The following is a 19,664-nucleotide window of genomic DNA, read 5'->3' as shown; positions in this document are numbered from 1 at the left end:
TTTTTTTTTAATTTTAATTTTAAAAAATAATCTCTATACCCAAAATGGGGCTTGAATCCACAACCCCAAGATCAAGAGTCACACATTCCACCGAGCCAGCCCCCACGTACAGGGCTTATTAACTAACAGGTTTCACTGTAGGGTGATCAAGTGGGGGTGAAGATGGCTTTTTGTTTTGAGGAAACAAAAAAGGTAAGTATTTAAAGTCTCCCCCCATCCCCGTTTTTCAGTTTGTTTTTGCCTGGTGCGTGCTGATATTCAGAGCCCTCATACACTTTCACTTAATCCCTCATTTCCAATCTAGCCCCTCACCCCCATCCCCATGTCTGCTCTTGAGTCCAGAGGCTCGAATACCTCTTCCCTAAGGTTCTGAAATTTCATGGGGATATTTCATTCATTCTACTGGGCACTCATGAGCTCTGTCAGTCTGAAAACTCAAGACCTTCAGATTTAGGAAAACTTCATAATACTTGATAACTTCCTCCCCACCATTTCTCCAGAGACTAATCTCCCACTTCTTGCAGGAGAGTAGGGGTAATCACCTGGCTAAAGCAGAGGAGATAGAGACCCAGGAGGCCTTTTCTTTTATAGATCTTTGATTCCTCTCCACCCCACCCTGTTAGTAACCGATCCTTATCTCCTCTGGGGGGGCCTTTTCTGGGTTTAAAAGGGTACATTGGGTTTGCTTGTTAATAACCACCTCAGCAGATAGAACCCATCTCATTCTGCTAAGTCAACTTTCGCTCTTTCATTTATTTTTCTTTTTCAAAATGTCAATGTCTCTCATTCATTGTGATCACCTCCGGTTTTCTTTATTGAATTATGGGCCCTTTTTGAAGAATTCCTTTAGCATTTAAATGGGGTTTTGGAAAAAGTAAAAAAACCCACGTGTTTAATGTATCATATTTAAATGGAAACCCTTTGCTTTGCTTTTAAAGTCCCCTTCTACTCCTTTCGATTTTTAGGCCACTCAGGTGTCACAATCCTGTAAGCCTTCCCTAATTACTCCACTGGAAGGAATCTCTTCTTTCTGAAAAGTTCTATAGGCCACCTCTGATCCCCGCCACCCATTAGGTACAAATCAGAGGTGCCCTATAAGTTTTTTGTATTTAACGGCTCCTAGTAGTCCATGCCATAACCTTCATATGCCCTCTAGACACTAGGTCCTGTATTTGAAAAGCAAAAACTGAGATTTACTAAATAAGAAAAGTAAAATAAGCTGTTTTTTCCTCTTTAGAAATACCCAGTAATGCCCCTCACACCCGAGCACAATTCAGTATCACTGCCCTTAGCTTACTCCTTTCTATCCAAATAAAATGAACATTGGCAACCATTTTATCTGTGATGTTCAGGAGGGCCAATTGTTACCAGTAAAATTTGCCACAGTTTAAATGTCAATAGGGTAAGGGTTTTAGGACGACAACAGAGCTAAAAAAGATGAGACAGACGGCATGTCTCATAGTTGAGGTTAAAGGAGACTATATAGCAAAATGGCAAACTCAAACATGGCTCTATCAATGACCAGTTATGGGACATCTCTGAACACTAGGCTCCTCGTCTGAAAATCCGGATATGACCTACATCATTTACTGTGAAGTTTAGCTAAACACATGAAAGTATTTAACAAAATGCTTATCATATAATAAACACTCTCTCAATATTAGGGAAAGCCCATTTCATAAGATTTCCTCTGTTCTTAGGATACCCATGGCTGGCTTGGGGTTATATTTGCCTCTGGAGGCAATTTCCCTTCACTGAGACACTGAATATGGTGAAACAGAAAGAATTCTTGATTATGAGATTCAAGTCCTTAGCTTTACTCCTCTTAAGAGTCTTGAGACCTTAAGCAAACTTCCTTATCTTGAAGATGCTGAATATCCCAGCTTCCCTGATAGTAGTACTTGGTCAACTGGATAAAACATGTGAGGGACTGGCAGTTGGTTAGTGGACTTTACATATGCTTGGATCATCACCCTCTGGCAGGAAAGTGTTTGGACTTGGACTCTCTATGGAAATAGGTTCAGGCACACCACTCCAGGACCACAAATTGGTCCACAGAGACTGGAAAAGAATCTAGGCCTCTCACTACCCATGAACCAGGCAATGGTCAATTAGCAAGGCACCACAGTACCACCTAGTGGTTGTTAACACCCCACTTCTCCCTCTCCCCCAGCTGTTAGGGAAAAGCTGCCAGGTTCAACTCTTTGGCCACCTACATCAAGAGCTGATCAGTCAGAGTTGGAGAGAAACCAAATACATCCCCCTCTCTCTTTTTTAATATTAATAGATACAAGCAGCAGAAAGGGCCAGCTGCTCTCTGCTGTTCCCTGAGGGAAAGCCAGAGCACAAAACTGTTTCTCTAGGCTTCCTCTAACTGCAGGGCCTGCCTTGCTCCTCCTTAGGCAGAGCTTCGTTGCAGCCCAACTTCCCTTTTCCCAACTCCGTGGTCAGGATGGGAGGCACATGGTTGCTGGCGGTGGGAAGAATACTGTAGTTCCAGCCTCTGCTCCTTTAAGTCTCAGCTTGGATGGTGGTCACTCATCCTTCTGCAACTAGCGTCTCATTTGCTCTGGCCCAGAAGCCAGGAGGGCTATCAACCACACCCACAGAAGCAGGCAGTACAACTTCAGTCATCTTCAGATGACTCCTCTTCTGCCTCTTTTAGCCACTGGATGAACCTCAGCAGCTGTAAGGAAGCAGAGTGGAGAGCTACTGAGGGAGGGGCATATAAACAGCTTTAACAGCCACAGAGTCTCAGGGACCAACCCCCTGGAGTCTCTCGCCAAGAGCCAGGGGACCAAACAACCACCGTGGTGACAAGAGGGAGGCCTGTCTCACCTGTTGGTTCTTGCGCAATTGCCGGCCCTTGTCAGTCATATCCTTTTGGCTGAACCAGCTCAGGATTGTTTCCTCAGCCAGGATCTCCAGCTGGTACAAAGCCATGAGTACCTGCAGAAAGCCAGCAGAAGAGATCTCAGGGATCTTGCAGAATCCAGCAAGATATAACAGACAACAGAGGAAGAGGAGGCAAGATCTTAACACCTCTCTCTATCAGATTGTCGGCTTCCTTTAAAACATCAAGCAGTTGCTTTTAAAACAGGCAAAAAATGAGTTTTTCACTCTGCTACTGGGACAGGTATAACTTCTGGAACTATTGCTGGGTCCCCAGGATAATCCCCAAATGGCTGCCTTACCAGCCTGGCTCCCAGCTGTACTATCCCAGCAATCAGCACAATAGGGGTGGATGGTGCTATTAATCAAATCTCATACTGGATTCATGTCAGCCTGTTTTGTGTCTCCATGGAGGTAGCCAAGGTCTGTTTCAAAGCAAATCCAGAACTCTGGGGCTTAAGGTGGTATTCACCTTGGCCATGGAAGTACTAAGAGTTTCATGTTCCAGGAAGAAGTCCTCAATGGCTGCCAATGCTTCCAAATGATCAGCTGCACGCTTTATGTAGTTCCTAAAAACAGGGCTCCAGGACTTGAGCAGCTACGGAAGAAAGGAGAAGAGAGACGCAATATATTCCTGAGCATGCACCTATATCCCGATAGCAAACAATATTGAAAACGTGGGACTTTCAGGATATGAGCAAACAAGAGGGAAATGATATAGGCCTGAGGAATCATGTCAGAGGGACTTGGGAGTTGCTGGCAGTCAGCGTTGGCGAGAAAGAAGAGATTTCCCAGGGAAAGTGAAAGGAGGTCGGGTGCTACAGGCTGCCTCAAAATACCTATTACCAGCCTAAAGGTTGATCTCTTTCTGGGTCAAATTATTTCAGTCGGAGAATGTAAAAGTCCAGGTCTATTCTGGGCGTACCTTTAGGGTCTAGCATGGTCTGAACCCTGGAGTCTCAAAGAGCGCTCAGTATTGAACCTAACTTGACTCCTCTGGACCAGCCACGCCTGCTCTAGTACCCAATCTGCATCCAAAGGCAAGGAGAAAGGAACCACAAGTAACACATATCCACAATAAGACCTTCTACTCCCTATATCCTTTAAAGTGAAACATGGCAAGGACGTGGATCTGCCTCCACCCAATCCCTTGTACCCAGCCCCGATTTTTGCTCACAGGAAGCAGCAGGGCACAGTAACGGTTTGGGTCCAGCAGGGAATCCGTTTGTTGCAGGGGGAACTCCAGGACCACGTGGCTCAGTACCTGCATCACTTCCTTTAGGCTTATGTTGTAGGCATACCTGTGGGGAGACAGGGCTGACACAAGGGCCTTCACTGGCCTTTTAGCCTGCGGTAGGATTATGACTTTGGCAGGACACTGGGTGAGAAGTCGGCTGGAACAACATGCAAGGGGAGGGCTTTGGCAGGGGGAAGTCTGTGCTGAGGCCAGAACCTAATGCTCTCCTTGCTCCTAATGCTACTGGCCTTGCCCATCTGGGATGCTGAGGGAATCGGTTCCTATTTGGGAAAGAAACAGGAGAGAACGTCTACCTGCTGGGATTACCCAGAGAAGAGGAGAAGAGGGAGGGCTGCTCTTACTTGAGAGAGTTGATCTCTAGGACTAGATTGTCACAAGAAATGTTCTCTTCCTTGCCCCGCTGTAGTGTTCCCAGGACTTCATTCTGGAACACTGCAATCAAAGCACAAATAAGTTCATGAACCAATAACACTCCAGAATGCTTTAAGTTCTCCAGTCCTGACTTTATACCAAACCCTTCTGGGAGAAACACAAGTCTTTGACTAGTTGATCTAGACAAAGAGTAAACTGGAGGTTTTCTTCTCTTGTCCCAGGACACTGCTGGATTTCCCTGGGAAATCTCCTGGCCAATTACCTTTGATGTCATCCATCTGTGGGGAGCCTGCTCGGCTGTCTAGCTCCTCAGAATCCATACTCTGCTCACTTTCAGTTTCACTCTCTTCTTCCACGTTGATTGTGAGTCCTGAGAACCCATAAGGGTGAGAAAAAAGAAAAGTAAGGCAAGAGCTGTTGACAGAGAGGAATTTATCTGAGCTGTCTGAATGAAGAATGTAACGAACAAGTCAGATTCTGAAGCATTCACTTGTCATCAAAATATTCTGACTTGGGGGTTGGTGGTGGTGACAGGAATAAGGCCTAGCTCACCCCACAGATTCTGTCGTAGTTCCTCTTCCTCCTCCACGTTTATGTCTGCAGCTTTCCAGAGGTAGCCCTGGCCAGAAATTCCGACTTCTGCTGGATTGTAACCTGAAAAAGGCAGTGATCTTTAGTGAACACACAGGAGAAGCACAATCCCTTCAGGCGGAAACACTGGTTTTCCCGTGGGGCAGAGAGACACACAGATGCCCCACACCTGATTAACCTCACACCTTTCTGCTTCACTTTCTCCTTTTCTTGGTTAGCCCCAGAATCGTCACTGAATTGGCCATCATCCTCATCCTCCTCTGCATCTGGTGGGTGCAAAGAGATCACCGAGCCCTCAGGCAGCGTGATGTCTGGGCCCACTACCACCTAGCGGACACAAAAAGAGTGGGTGGCACAGCTTCATTAGTGTGTTGGGGAATGGTAGATCCTGACAATGGGAGTGATTTTTACTAAGCTAACTAGAAGACACATGAATCCACTGGATTTGGACTCTCAGTTCAGGGCTGGATCATGGGTGGACATAAAGACCCTCTGGCTCAGCATGACCACTACTCAGTTTGGGGTCTTTGTGCAATACTGAGCAGGTCTCACCTGGGAAGTGAGGACACAGCGTGGCTTCAGTGTAACTTGTTCCTTGACTTTAGCATTGTCACAGAGCAGAGACTGATGGATCCGCGCTCCAGCAGCTACTTGGACACCCCGCCACAGGTAGGCCTGGTTCAGCACCACGTTATCACCTGGCTCAGGACAGGAAGTACTCCTGGTCACTCAGGATTCCAGACCAGGGCCATTCCTGGAGGACAGGGCTGACTGATACCAGCACGGCTCCCACCCAGTTCTGATACTCCATCCCCCAATTCACCAGAAACACCCTCTCCCCCTCTACACTCCAGCCTGAGCATAGAACAGTGGTTAGCATGACCATCCTCCACCAGGTTTACAACAATCACAGACTACATACCGGACTTCAGAACCTGAGAACCTTCAAGATATATGGGGATCCCCTTGAACTCAAGAACCTTATTAGAATCATATCCACATATCTAGAAGTAGAACTAAAATTTCCCATCTCTTCTTGTACATTTTAATTTATTTTTTTAAAGAGTTTAAGTAATCTCTATACCCAACGTGGGGCTCAAACTCACAAACCCAACATCAAGAGTTATATGCTCTACCAACTGAGCCAGCCAGGAACCCCTCTTCTCGTACGTTTCAGAATTAGAATCTTATTGTTCTTTTAAAGAGGCAGTTCCATTAGGAGCACCACATTCCTACAACTAAAGTGAGTTACCAAGAGGCCAACCAGGCAGGTATGTTTGAGTAAAAAGAACAATGGTCTTAGAATACTTAGATTCAAGTTCTAGCACCACCTCTCATTAGCTATGACCGTGAGGGAGATAGCCTCTTTGAGCCTGTTTGCTTGGCTATAAACTGGAGATAAATAATACTTACTTCACAAGGTTTTTGTGAGGATAAATGAAACAATGTATGCAAAAGCCCTTTGTAAACTGCAAGGCACCACACAGATATTATGATTGCATGTTAATTATCCACTTGGTCCTGAATGTGAATAGGGTACTCTGGAATGCGAAGAGTCACCCAATAAGAGGCTCACAGGCCACAAATTAAAGGCCACAAATTTCACATCCTCATTCCCTCCTATATTAAGGTAGCCACTCTAGTTCCTTATTCTCAGGGACTGTCCCTCTGTATCCTTCTCTTACCCGCCTCCACCCTCCCGGGTTCCTGCTCCTCGGGTGATCACCCTGACTTCCCCACCTGTGCTCACCGATGTGGCAGCCAGGGCCAATGACACTGTTGGTGATAAAGCAATTGCTGCCAATGACAGTGCCAGAACCCAGAAGCACGTTTTCCTCCAGGATGCTGCCATGGCCCAGGCTGACTTCAGACCCTCGGTAAATGTTATGTCGGGAATGAGTGCAGCTCTGGGTTGTGTTGTCAGTGAAGTTTGCTTCTGGGGTGAGAGGGTAGACCCATCGGCGGATGACATCAGCGCAGACTGCCGCATACATGTGCAGGTTGGAGACCCGGGCACCATATTCCCTAGTTGTCACATGCATGTGGATCTGGTTTCCTAGGATCTGAATGAGGAGAAGGAAAGGGAGGTACCCCAAGCAAGTAAAAGAGGAAGAACACACCCAGGTACAACTCTTTTTAACCTTAAGTTCCCATCTGCCCCTCAATGTCATAGCCAAATGGACAAAATTTTTCTTTGTGTCTGATTCCCTCTCTGCTGCAGCTCTTTTCCTTCATCCTAAGGCTCAGTAAAACACAAAATGGGACCAAAAGTTATCAGCCTGGGATACTATCATAGCCCTCTTCTAAAGAGGCCCAGGAGCCTTTTCTTACCTCTTCATTCACTAACAGGCCTCGCACAAAGTCATCTCGAGTTTGGTAGTCAAAGTTATCTGTAAAGAGTTGAGCCACCTGTGGGGGGAAGTTGGGTGGGGCCAAGGTGAGTGCTATCCTCTGGAAACAAAAATAAGTCCCTACAGACCTATCAGACCCTATGATAGTTGGACAAAGGCCAGAATCCCAAAAAGGTTCCCAATGGGCTACTGGAATCAGTATGACAGCACCTATTTACTGTGGAACTCAAAGTTCTACTCTTTGGATGTGCATCCCTGGGCCTGAAAAGCTCACCTGAGGAGAGCAGATGCTGATATAACAGTCCAGTAAATCATAGCGAATCTCTACTCCATCTCTGCTGCCCTGGAACAAACTCTGTGGGGAGAAGGTATCAAGATTTTATTATTTTTTTAAGATTCTATTTACTTATTTGAGAGAGAGAGCACAGGGGGAGGGGCAGAGGGAGGAGCAGGCTTCCTGCTGAACAGGGAGCCTGATGGGGGCTCAAGCCCAGGATCCTGAGATCATGACCTGAGCTGAAGGCAGATGCTTAACCGACTGAGCCACCCAGGCACCCAGTATAAGGACTTTCACCTGTCTCCTGCTGAAGCCAATAACTCTCCCACCTCAAGGACCCCAGATACCCACACACCAGAGGAAAAGAAAACCGTCGAAGGCCTTGGGTCTTCTGGAAATGGAGAACCCGGTTTGTGGCACTATCCACAGCCACTACCACATTGTCCTCGTGGCAACGAGTTGGGTGGCTAGGGGAGGATTCTTTGAAGATCATTGTCATCACAGATACGTTTTTTTCTAGCTTCCGCCTCAATCTATAAAGTATAGGAGGGAGAGAGGAGCAAAACAGCAGTCTTAGGGCTCTGCTGGTCACAAACCCTTTGTCCCTACCACCTTCCCATCCTGACCTGTGTTCTTCCAGGGCTCTGGTAATATTGATGTTTGAGACGACGTCCCCATACACCAGAAGGAAGTCAGAGCGCACCAAGGCCTTGGCATCAACATCTCGGAGAACATCCCCCAGTGATCGATATAATTCTGACGTAATTATTCGAACCACATTGAGGGATGTAGGGCGGCACCACTTGGATTTCCTAAAGGAAGGGGATGAGGGGAATGAGCAAATCAAGCATAAAGAGCATGTAGAGTTTCCCTATTTTGCTCACCCATTCAACATTCACACCCCTGCTCTATGGCTTTTCTGGGTTCCTGACAGCCTCCTCTACTTCAAAGAGATTTATGAACTATAATTAATGGTTTCAGCATCCTGTGTCACCAGTCTTGTTTTATGGGTTAGAGAAACATGGTTATTTCTTCTCCATTCCCTGACACCTATCCCCTAACATGGATTTGAATTCAAAATCCTGCTGAGATTTAGAGTATACAAAATATCCTGGGAACACACTTTCCATGCCACTTCTTGCCATCCAAAGTCCAAACCAAATTTAGAAACTGTCTAAAGGACACCATACTAATATCCCAGTCTTTATTACCCTGAACTTCATTAATTCTGATATTCACTCTTTTTCAAGAAGATTTCATCAAACATGTGTTAATTGTTTACTATGTACTTTGTACTAAGGTAGGCACTGGGAATACAAAGATGAGTAAGAGCTCAATATTTAGAAGCTCAGTGGAAAAACAAAGATGTTACTCTTGTAACTTCCATACCAGAGCCATTGAATAAAAGCAAAACCTATGGGACCAAACTTTGTAAGATTCAGAAAAAATCCAAATGCTGTTCTTTAATCTTTGTTACAACTTTAGCTGCTCACCTCCTGATAAGTGAAGAGAAGGCCCTTAGTTCTTATGATGGAATCCAAATAGATATATTTTTTTCCCTCAGAATTTCCCCTTATTTAGTTACAACCATCCTAAGGAAACTGGAAAAAATAGTGAAACATGGAAAGAAAAGTTGCAGAGTCTTACAGTAAATGTTCCTTGATTTGAGCAGCCTTCCAGCAACAAAAGACAAAGGTTTCCTGTACACCTGTAGCAGTCAGAAATTCCAGAGTGTAGTCTATTAGTGCCACATTGGCCAGGGGCAACAGGACCTGGAGGGTAGAAGATGAAAAGTCTGAAGTCTTCAATCCAGGAAGGGCCTCTGGATACTATTCTTTCCTCCACTTAAGCACATTTTATAATTCCCTACCAGTGTTTCCAAACACCATTGTTTTACTTTATCTTTTCAAGTTAAAAGTAATCGGGCCCCTGCCTTTGATGTTCATGGCATCATCTAAGCACAAGAATCTACAGTGAGAATCTAATAGTAAGCACGGAATCTATTTGCTTAGCACTGGACATAGCTGCTACAGAACAGCTGGCCACCTTGGCAAACGAAAATACTAAAAATCAATCATATCTCCAGAAACTTAAGCAATGAAAAGGGCATTTTCCCCTTAAAATTTCCTTCCTTGATCCCTTTTTAATGGGAGTCAGAGGCTAGCCAACCCCATCACTTGTCCCAAATGAACAGCCATTAGGTTTTTTGGGAGGAGTGGGGGAGTTAGGATTTTTCCTGAACTGAATGCAGCTCCCTGTCTTTGACTGAACTGGGGACTGTTGAACGACCCAGCAATCCCTAAAATTAACTCGGTTCAATTCCCCAGCATCTAGACAATACGGGTTGGCTGTAGCCAACCAGCTACTAAACCTGTTCTGTCCTCCTTTTGACAGATGGCACCGGCTGTCATTAAAACCTAGAAAGAAAGAAAAAAAGCACACCCTCCGAGATTCAAGACCTCTGTTACTATGGGATTAGACTGTTACCAGTCTCCTTTTTTTCCTAGGCATATGACTTCCCTTTTGCAGGCAAAAGGAAGTATCGTTCCCATACACCCAGGGATCTTTTACCACTGCACAATTACAGGCATCACAGCTTCCGTTTGAGGCATTGAATCCCCGTGTAAAGCTTTGCTTCTACATTTAGCCCTCTGCATGCCTTCCAACCTCAGGTGGCCAGGACTACGAGTGCCTATCTACCAGAGCACTCCTCACTAGGCAGCCGAAAGGATAACCTGCTCTAGCCCGGCCACCTTCGGGCCCTCTGGCTGCTCTCGCGTGCGACGCTCACCCGAGGTTGGTCCTTGGAGATGGGGAAGAAGCGGCGATTGAAGCTATCTGCTACCAGAACTGCTTGCAGCGGCGGCGGCGGTTCCTCCTCCGTCCCTTTGGCTCCCCCGCCGCCGCTGCCGCCGCCTCCCGGCCCAGGGCCGCTGCGCTTGTTGGCCCGATTAGCCACCGCACCAGGGGCAGTCGCCGCCATCTTCTTCCCTCACGGCCACCACTTCCGCACGGAAACTGACACCGCTCGCAGTAGGGGACAAAAAGGGCCCAGCGCTCGAAACGCGTTGGACTAAAGAGGGGAGGGAGGGAGGAGACGAGGAGAGAGCAGTGCGCAGGCGTGTACCCTAGGCCCCGGCCCTGGCTGAGGTGTGAGCTGGGAGGAGCAAGCTGTGCGCCGCCGGCTGGCTCCGCGGTTTGAGGCGCGGGTGGGGTGGAGTCCTATGGACCACAGACTCGATTTGCAGGTATAGTAGGCCTTCATTTGTACGCGAACAAGCTGAGATTCTTGAGGGGTGGCAGGACTTGGGGTCTCTGCGAAGGGGCCAGATCCATTCAGAATATGTAATCTTCCTTGCCCGGAGCTTGTTAACAATTGTAGTCCTCCATCTACATTCTAGTCACTTAAATGTGACCCGGCACCTTGGGGAGCTCAGAATCCAGTCAGACATCCCCTTCCCTCAGGAGACTCACAGTCTGCCTAAATACAGAACGTGGTAGAGTAGGGAGAGTAGTAATTCTGGTGGCCAGGTTTGACGATACAAGCATTAAGTCATTTAATTCTTCACACGTTTCTGCCTGAACATCTTATTCATTCGTTCGTTTCTTGAACTCTCAGAGGGGTAAACTTCCCCCTGCTACCAAGTGGAAGAACTGGTATTGGAACCCGATCTGTCCCACTTCATAGTTCCACAGTCTTTCTGCCAAGTTATGTAGGGATAAAAATTATTTAATGAGTTCTTCATTTCTTCGTTCATTCGGCCTATCAGCATTTATTGAAACCCTACTCTGTCTTAGAGTGGAGTTGAGGTGCATCCAAGAACACCATAAAGTTGAGTGAGACTGGAGTTAAGCCTTGGAGGCGGAAGCAGCTGCGAGCACAGAGGCGCAAAGCCCTAGGCTCGGGAGATGCTGGAGGATTGGGGCAAAAGGCGGTGGTTGCAGGGAGAAAACCAGGCCTGCTGAGGAGCCAGACCGTGGGTTCCCGGTACTCGGGCGTCATTTGTAGGTCAGGAGCTTTCCAGCAAGGCACCGGCGCCCTTTCTGCCCAGAACGGTCCGAATTCCATCGCTTACCGTGCAAAGTTTCTGCAAACGTTGCGTGTTGGGATGTGAGGTTCAGAAAGCTTAGATTTGTTGTTTCCACGTAGGACCAGGGAGATCTTTCATTTCTTCCCCATACTAGTGAATGAGAGAGTGCTGGGCAAAAACCATTTCTTAAGGATTTTAGAAAATTTAGCCTGGAGAAGGAGAGGCAGAAGGCAACTCAGTAAAAGTTTTTGATTAAATTTATGTACATAGAAGAGAATGGTGTTCTACTGTCCTACAAATCCATAGGCAGAAAGAGAGAGAGAGAAAAAAAAAAAAAAAAGGATGACCAAATTGGACTAGTGATTTGTGGGTGCATGCACACACGGAGGTGGGGTGATGCTGGTAGTGGTGGTGGTGAAGCATATGGAAAGTAGGTCCAATTTTAGACATTTTTAAATGACTCTTGTGATCCAGGAAAGTGGTGAGTGATAAATCCAGGCCTTCTAATTCTGTAGACAGGTAACTGGATAGATGAGGTTTTTAATGGATGGGTCCCAGAGAGAATATTTGCTTCAAAACCTAATCAACTCAACAACAACAACAACAACAACAACAACAATCCAAACAAAAATGTGTCAAGTTCTTGAATAAACATTTTTCAAAAAAAAATATACAAATGGCCAATAAAGTACATGAAAAAATGCTCAACATCACTAAACATTAGGGAATTACAAATCAAAAGTGCAATGAGATGTCATCTCACATCCATTGGGATGGCCACTATCAAAAAACCAAACCAAAACAAAACAGAAAATAACAAGTGTTAGTGAGGATGTGGGGAAATTGGAATCCTTGTACACCATTGGTGAGAATGTAAAACAGTATAGCCGCTGTGGAAAACAGGACAGTGGTTCTTCAAAAGATTGAATATAGAATTACAATATGATTCAGCAATTCTACTTCTGGATATATAACGCAAAAAACTGAAAATGGGGACTCAGATATTTATACACCCATGTTCATGGCATCATTATTCACAATAGCTAAAACATGGAAAGCAAACCAAATGTCCATTGACAAATAAGTGGATAAACAAAATATGAGATATACATGTGACAGAATATTATTCAGCCTTAAAAAGGAAGGAAATTCTGACATAAGCTATAGCATGGATGAACCTTGAGGACATTATGCTAAATGACATAAGCCAGTCACAAAAAGACAAATACTGTATGATTCCATTTATATGAGGTATGTAGAAGAGCGATTAGAGATAGAATTGTGGTTGCTAGGGGCTGGCTGGGACAAGGAAATGGGGAGTTATTGTTTTTAAAAAATTTTCTTTCCTTTTCCAAAGATCTTGTTTTTTTGTTTGAAAGAGAGTGTGTTGATAAACGTTCAGATTTTTTTTTTTAAATTTTTTGGTGCAGTTTTGCTATTACAGGTGATGCTGCAACAAGCATCCTCCTATTGATATCTTTATAAATTTGCATTCATTTCTTAGAATACCTTCTTAAAGAAGAGTGGTTCAAATTGGATATAATTCCCATGGCAAATGATATGCTGTTGAACTCACTGGGAAGCCTGCTGAGGCTTAATTGTTTAATTGTTACATAATTGCTATCCATGGAAAATGTATCTTTTTGTCCTTACAACAGCTATGTATGGGAGTACTTTCCCTACAGCCTCACCAACAGAGTATGTTGTCAACAATTCGGAGTTTCTGCCAATCCATAGAGGGAAAAGAAGTGTCGTTTTAATTTTCATTTCTCTTATTTTGAGAAATGTTGAACATCGTTTCACATGTTAAAAGACCATTTGTATTTCTTTGGTCAACTATCAGTTCTGGTTCTTTTTGTAAATTAAATGTATCAGCAATACGGTTTCAAAATGGGTCTTGAATATCAGTTTCGAATGTAAATTTCTCTGTGAAAATCAGGGCTTTCCATCTGTTTTATTCACTACTGTATCCCAGGTGTCTAGAGGAATACTTGGCACATGGCACATGCTCAAGAAATATTTGCTGAATGACTGGCTGGTTGTTGCTAGTCAGTAAGTGAGAGTCTGATGAGACAACTTTAAGCAAATACATAAAAGTAATTTCAGGCTCTCCCAAGCTGAGGCTCATGGGTTTTTTTGTTTTGTTTTTTTAACTGTGGTAAAATACACAGAATATAAAATTTCCCATCTTAACCATTTTTAAGCGCACAGTTCAGTAGTGTTAACGCCATTCACATTGTTGTGCTACTGTCATCACCATCCATCCATAGAACTGTTTTCATGTTGCAGAACTAAAGCTCTGTGCTCATTAAACAATAACTCCTCATTCCCATCTGTCCTCAGCTCTGGCAACCAGCATTCTGGTCTATTAATGTCTGCTGTGTATCTTTTGAGAAATGGTCTATTTGACCACTAAAAAAAAATTTTTTTTAAGTTGTAGGAGTTCTTTATATATTCTGGATATCCATTTCTTACCGGATATATTATTTGCAAATATTTTCTCCCATTCCATGGGTTGCCTTTTCACTCTGTTGATAATGCCCTTTGATCCACAGAAGTTTTCACTTTGGTGAAGTACAATTTATCTGGTTTTTTTGTTGTTGTTGTTGTTACCTCTACTTTTGGTGTCTTATCCAAGAAATCATTGCCAAATCCAATGTCATGAGGTTTTTCTCCTATGTTTTCTTTCAACTTTTAAATGACACGTTTTTTCCCTCTTTAGGTTCTATTACAGAGATGGCAAAATAATGGTAGGATATGTCCCCTGCCAAGTACCCTTGATACATGCACAGAGCTGGCCGTTTCTAGGCATTGCTAAAGAGTCAGGGCTCTGGTGATTGCATGCATCAATCTGGTGGATTAGAACACTTTGACAGTAAATCTTAGAGCCTTTTGTGCTTCTCAGCTGGGGTTACTTGTGGCTTAGTAATCAGAGCCGATTGTTCACTGCCACAAGTGTTGTTTATTTTTCTAGTTACTTTTGGATCTGGAGTCATTGTTCTGAAAGTTGAGGGTTCTAAATGTGTTATAGGATAGCTGAAGTTTTTACTGTTCATGTCCTAGCTTGTTAGAAAATGACAGAATAACTAAAGGTCTGAGTTCTCTCCTATCTGTCCTCCCCCCAATCTTCACTATCACCTCCAGCGATAAAACTAGTTTCTATAGGTATAACAATCCCCTTTGTCTTCCAGGCTGAGAGTTGAGGAAAAAATATCCTATAAACCTTCTATAGCTCAGTCAAAACAGGCTGGGATTATTCAAAAGAAACTTCACTCAAAAACTTAAGGGAAGGAGTGCCTGGGTGGCTTAGTCCATTAAGCATCAGGCCCTTGATTCTGCTCAAGTTGTGGTCTCCAGCTGTGAGATTGAGCCCACTCTTGGGCTCCGTGCTCAGCCGGGAGTCTGCTTCTCTCTCTCTCCCTCTCTCCCTTCCTCCGCCCCATCTCCTGCTTGCATGTGCACGCAGGCTCTCCCACTCTCTCTCTCTAAAACAAACAAACAAACAAACAAACAAACAAACAAACAAACAAACAAAATCTATCTTAAAAAAGAAACAAAACAAGAAGGGAGAGGGGAAAAAGTCATTGACACATATATACTCTACTTGGGCTGGGCCTTGATAAGGTGCTGGAGTTGGGCACCACCACCCCCTAGAGGTCATTGCTGTGTCGTGCACCAACGTTTTCTGCAATTGTCTTAGACTTACTCAGGTACTTTGTTTTGTTTTAAGATTTTATTTATTTATTTGACAGGGAGAGAGAGAGAGAGAGAGCACAAGCAGAGAGAGCTGCAGGCAGAGGGAGTGGGAGAAGCAGGATCCCTCCTGAACAGGGAGCCCCATGCGGGGCTCAATTCCAGGACCCTGGGATCATGATCCGAGCAGAAGGCAGCCACCTAACTGACTGAGCCACCCAGGCACCCCTGAGACCAGTTTTCTTGAAGACATGAGCTTGAGCTTCATGGATGGGGAGAGAGCCATCTCTCTCTGGAGAGAGCCAGTAGGGTTCTTGAGACAGCATTGCCAAGAGAAAGAAAGTATGGCTAATGGATCAGCTTGATTATCAGAGTCTTGAATCCTGATGGAGCAGGGATAGTAGGAACAATGTGACATGATACCTTACCTGCTCTTTATTCAGTCTCCCCCAAGGGACATATATGCTCCTGGAGGGGGAGGGTTGTGGTATGGAGGAGAGGAAGCAGATAGGGTGACCAACTGTCCCTGTTGTTCAGGAGTATCCCAATTTTCGCACTGAAATTCCTGCATCCTGGACTCAAGGAAACTCTCAGTCCTTGGCAAACTGGAATGTTTGGTTACCATAGAGACAGGTCACTAGGTGCCAACAGCTCTGCTGTGATAACTCCCTCCTAAAGAGCCTACCTGGAGAAATAACCAGAGCTTCCCCAATACCTGGACAAGAAGGAAATCCCGAGGCTGGTGGGCCAGAGGATGTTAGTAACACCATAGGCACTAACTGGTGGCAGAACCGCAAAACACCAAAGACAAAAAAAGATTAAAGGCAGTCAGAGAGAAAAAATATATTTTCTAATGGGGAACAAAAATTAGATTGATTTCACTAGAGCAAAAATGGAAGCCAGAAAATAGCATAACATCTTTATTTTATTTTATTCTATTTTAAAAAAGATTTTATTTATTTATTTGACAGAGTGAGAGAGAGCGAGCACAAGCAGGGGGAGCAGCAGGCAGAGGGAGAAGGAGAAGCAGGCTCCCCATGGAGCAGGGAACCCGAAGTAGGGCTTGATCCCAGGACCCTGGGATTATGACCTGAGCTGAAGGCAGACATTTAGCTGACTGAGCCACGCAAGCGCCCCAGCATAACATCTTTAAAGTGTTAAGAGAAAATATTGTCAGCCAAGAATTCCCTTCCCAGAGAAATTCTTTCAGGAACAAGGGTGAAATACATAAATTTTTAGATCAACAAAAACATACAATTAATCATCAAAAGACCTTTTTAAATGGAACTTCTTAAGTTCTACTGTCCAGGGCAGTACCCACTAGGCACATATGGCTATTTAAATTAAAATTATAAAATAAAAAATTCAGTGAGTATATTGCCACATTTCAAGTGCTCAATAATCACATATGGCCAGCAGCTTGTACATTGGACAATGCAGAAATTGATTATTTCCACCATTTTGAACAGCATATTGAATAGCACTGTTAAAAAATATACCTGAAGCAGAAGGAGAAAATTTCAGAACAAAGGTCTGAGATGCAGAGTGGAAGATCTAGTAAAAAAAAAAATTGTAAATGTGTTAGTAAATCTAAACAAATATTGATGATATAAAATAATATCAATGTCTAAATTGAGGGGGTTACCAAAGATACAGACGTAGTGAAGAGAAGGGCCATATGCACCCCAATGTTCATAGCAGCATTGTCCACAATAGCTAAATCGTGGAAGGAACCGAGATGCCCTTCAACGGATGACTGGATTAAGAAGTTGTGGTCCATATATACAATGGAATATTACTCAGCTATCAGAAAGAACGAATTCTCAACATTTGCTGCAACATGGACGGCACTGGAGGAGATAATGCTAAGTGAAATAACTCAAGCAGAGAAAGACAATTATCATATGATTTCTCTCATTTATGGAACATAAGAACTAGGAAGTTCAGTAGGGGAAGAAAGGGATAAAGAAGGGGGGGTAATCAGAAGGGGGAATGAAGCATGAGAGACTATGGACTATGAGAAACAAACTGAGGGCCTCGGAGGGGAGGGGGATGGGGGAATGGGATAGACTAGTGAGGGGTAGTAAGGAGGGCACGTATGGCATGGTGCACTGGGTGTTACACGCAACTAATGAATCATCGAACTTTACATCGGAAACCAGGGATGTACTGTATGGTGACTAACATAATACAATAAAAAAAAATTAAAATAAAAAAAATTAATTGAGGGGGTTAAAAAAGAAAGAGCTAAACTGTACATATAAGTCAGGAAGGTGATTAGAGTTCAAACATTCTAAAATATTATTATTCATGTGAAAACTGGATCAAAAACTAAAATTCAACAATGTACTGTTTACAATCAACACATCTAAACATAAGGACTCAGAAAAGCTGAAAGTAAAAAGATGAAAAAAGGTACACCAGGCAAATACTGTTCAAAACAAATCTGTTGGTAAATTTTACTAGAAATTGAAATGGTCACCTTTAATTTGCCAGGAAGATAAAATATTTCAAATTCTGTGCACCTAAAAATGAAGCTTCAAAGCATATGAAGTAAAAATTGACAAAACTACAAGAAATAATTGACAAATCCACCATCGTAGTAAAATATTTCAGGGGTGCCTGGGTGGCACAGCGGTTAAGCACCTGCCTTTGGCTCAGGGCGTGATCCCGGCATTGTGGGATCGAGCCCCACATTGGCTCCTCTGCTATGAGCCTGCTTCTTCCTCTCCCACTCCCCCTGCTTGTGTTCCCTCTCTCGCTGGCTGTCTCTGTCTCTGTCGAATAAATAAATAAAAAATCTTAAAAAAAAAAGATTTTAAATCTCTCTCTCAGTATTTGGTAGATCAAAAAGATAAATGAATAAGGATACAGAAGACTTGAATATCACAATTAACTATATTGATTTAATAGATATAAACAGAACACCATTCAGTAAAGGAATAATACACATTATTTTTTAAAAAATGCTTTATTTATTTATTTTGACAGAGAGAGAGAGAGGCGAGAGAGTGAGAGCACAAGCAGGGGGAGTGGCAGGCAGAGGGAGAGGGAGAAGCAGGCTCCCCACTGAGCAGGGATCCTGATGCAGGGCTTGATCCCAGGACCCCGGGATCATGACCCGAGCCAAAGACAGACATTCAACCGACTGAGCCACCCAGGGGCCCCAATAATACACATTATTTCCAGATTCCTGTGGAATGTTTGTGAACATTAACCACACATAAAGGAAATCTTAACAGATATCAAGGAATTGGTGTTATACAGACCCTTTCCTTGAAAAGTATGGTCCTTAGAGCATCTTCAGTATCACGTAAAAGCCTGTTAGAAATGTATAAGCTCAGTGGTACCTGGCTGCTCAGTTGGTAGATTGTGTGACTCTTGATCTCAGGGTCCTGAGTCTGAGGCCCACACTGGGCATGAAGCCTACTAAAAAAAAAAAAAAAAAAAAAAAAAAGTAAAAATTCTGGGCCCCCTCCAAATCTCCTGGGTCAAAATCTGCATTTTGACAAGATCCCCGGAGGATTCATGTGTACATTATAGTTTGACACCAAGCAGGTTTTCTTTTTCATTTTCCTTTTTTTTTTTTTAAGTTTTATTTATTTAAGTAATCTCTACACCAAATGTGGGGCTCAAACTCATAACCCCAAGATTAAGGGTCACATGCTCTTCCAACCCAGCCAGCCAGGCACCCCATAAAAAGACCCTCCCCCTTTTTTTAATGTAAAGTCTTAAGCCCAACATGGGACTTGAACTCACAACAACACGAAACATGTTTTCTAACCACAGTGTAATTAAGTTAGAAATCAATAACATGAAGATAATAAAGAAAATTCCATATATTTGGAAATTAAAAACACCTCTGAAAATAGTTACACATACATACATATATATATCATGTGTATATCATATGACATATGATCATATACATAGATATGATATTGTTTATTCCATCCCTGGACCCTGGGATCATGACCTGAGCCAAAGGCAGACGCTTAACTGACTGAGCCACCCAGTTACCCCTGAGTTAATTTTTTTAAAGCTTTTTTTATTCATTTGAGAAAGAGAGAGAGAGAGTGCGTGAGCAAGAGCAGGAGCAAGGGGGAGGGGCAGAGGCAGAGGGAGAAGCAGGCTCCCTGATAAGCAGGGAGCTTGACAGGGGCTCCATCCCAAGACCCTGAGATCATGGCCTGAGCTGA

The 19,664-nt window shown here is 43.8% G+C and overlaps 2 protein-coding genes across 5 annotated transcripts in view; one reads left to right on the top strand and one right to left on the bottom strand.

Annotated features, from left to right (window-relative positions):
* Positions 1-2,254: 2,254 nt before the first annotated feature.
* Positions 2,255-10,777, bottom strand: EIF2B5 (eukaryotic translation initiation factor 2B subunit epsilon). The gene is made up of 16 exons (XM_045776640.2): positions 10,533-10,777; positions 9,389-9,513; positions 8,368-8,553; positions 8,097-8,274; positions 7,739-7,819; positions 7,445-7,522; positions 6,864-7,176; positions 5,666-5,811; positions 5,299-5,440; positions 5,075-5,176; positions 4,785-4,892; positions 4,492-4,582; positions 4,070-4,193; positions 3,365-3,490; positions 2,839-2,949; positions 2,255-2,686 (listed from the first exon to the last, which is right to left on the bottom strand). Exons 1-16 carry the CDS (start codon positions 10,722-10,724, stop codon positions 2,627-2,629), a joined length of 2,163 nt encoding a protein of 720 aa, XP_045632596.1. The 5' UTR covers positions 10,725-10,777; the 3' UTR covers positions 2,255-2,626.
* A 78-nt stretch (positions 10,778-10,855) lies between these two features.
* The window catches only part of ABCC5 (ATP binding cassette subfamily C member 5), a 171,674-nt gene continuing 162,865 nt past the window's right edge, over positions 10,856-19,664 (top strand). For all 4 annotated transcript variants that reach the window (XM_045776643.2, XM_045776652.2, XM_045776651.2 and 1 more), the window contains exon 1: positions 10,856-10,989. The gene's annotated coding sequence lies outside the window, so the exon portion shown is untranslated. The remainder of the gene's footprint in view (positions 10,990-19,664) is intronic.

Source organism: Ursus americanus, chromosome 4 (genome assembly GCF_024610735.1).
Source record: "Ursus americanus isolate L20-20 chromosome 4, mUrsAme1.1.p, whole genome shotgun sequence".
Taxonomy (NCBI): domain Eukaryota; kingdom Metazoa; phylum Chordata; class Mammalia; order Carnivora; family Ursidae; genus Ursus; species Ursus americanus.
This window is presented reverse-complemented; position numbering and strand designations above follow the sequence as displayed.

Bases quoted from the DNA above. Each gene is read 5' to 3' on its own strand.
- EIF2B5 (XM_045776640.2), bottom strand. From the start codon at position 10,724: ATGGCGGCGACTGCCCCTGGTGCGGTGGCTAATCGGGCCAACAAGCGC. The intron at 7,177-7,444 runs GTAAGAAAAGGC...CTCCTCATTCAG, and splicing joins GCCTGTTAGTGAATGAAGAG to ATCCTAGGAAACCAGATCCA. The intron at 5,812-6,863 runs GTGAGCACAGGT...GTCCTGAGCCAG, and splicing joins TGGCCCTGGCTGCCACATCG to GTGATAACGTGGTGCTGAAC.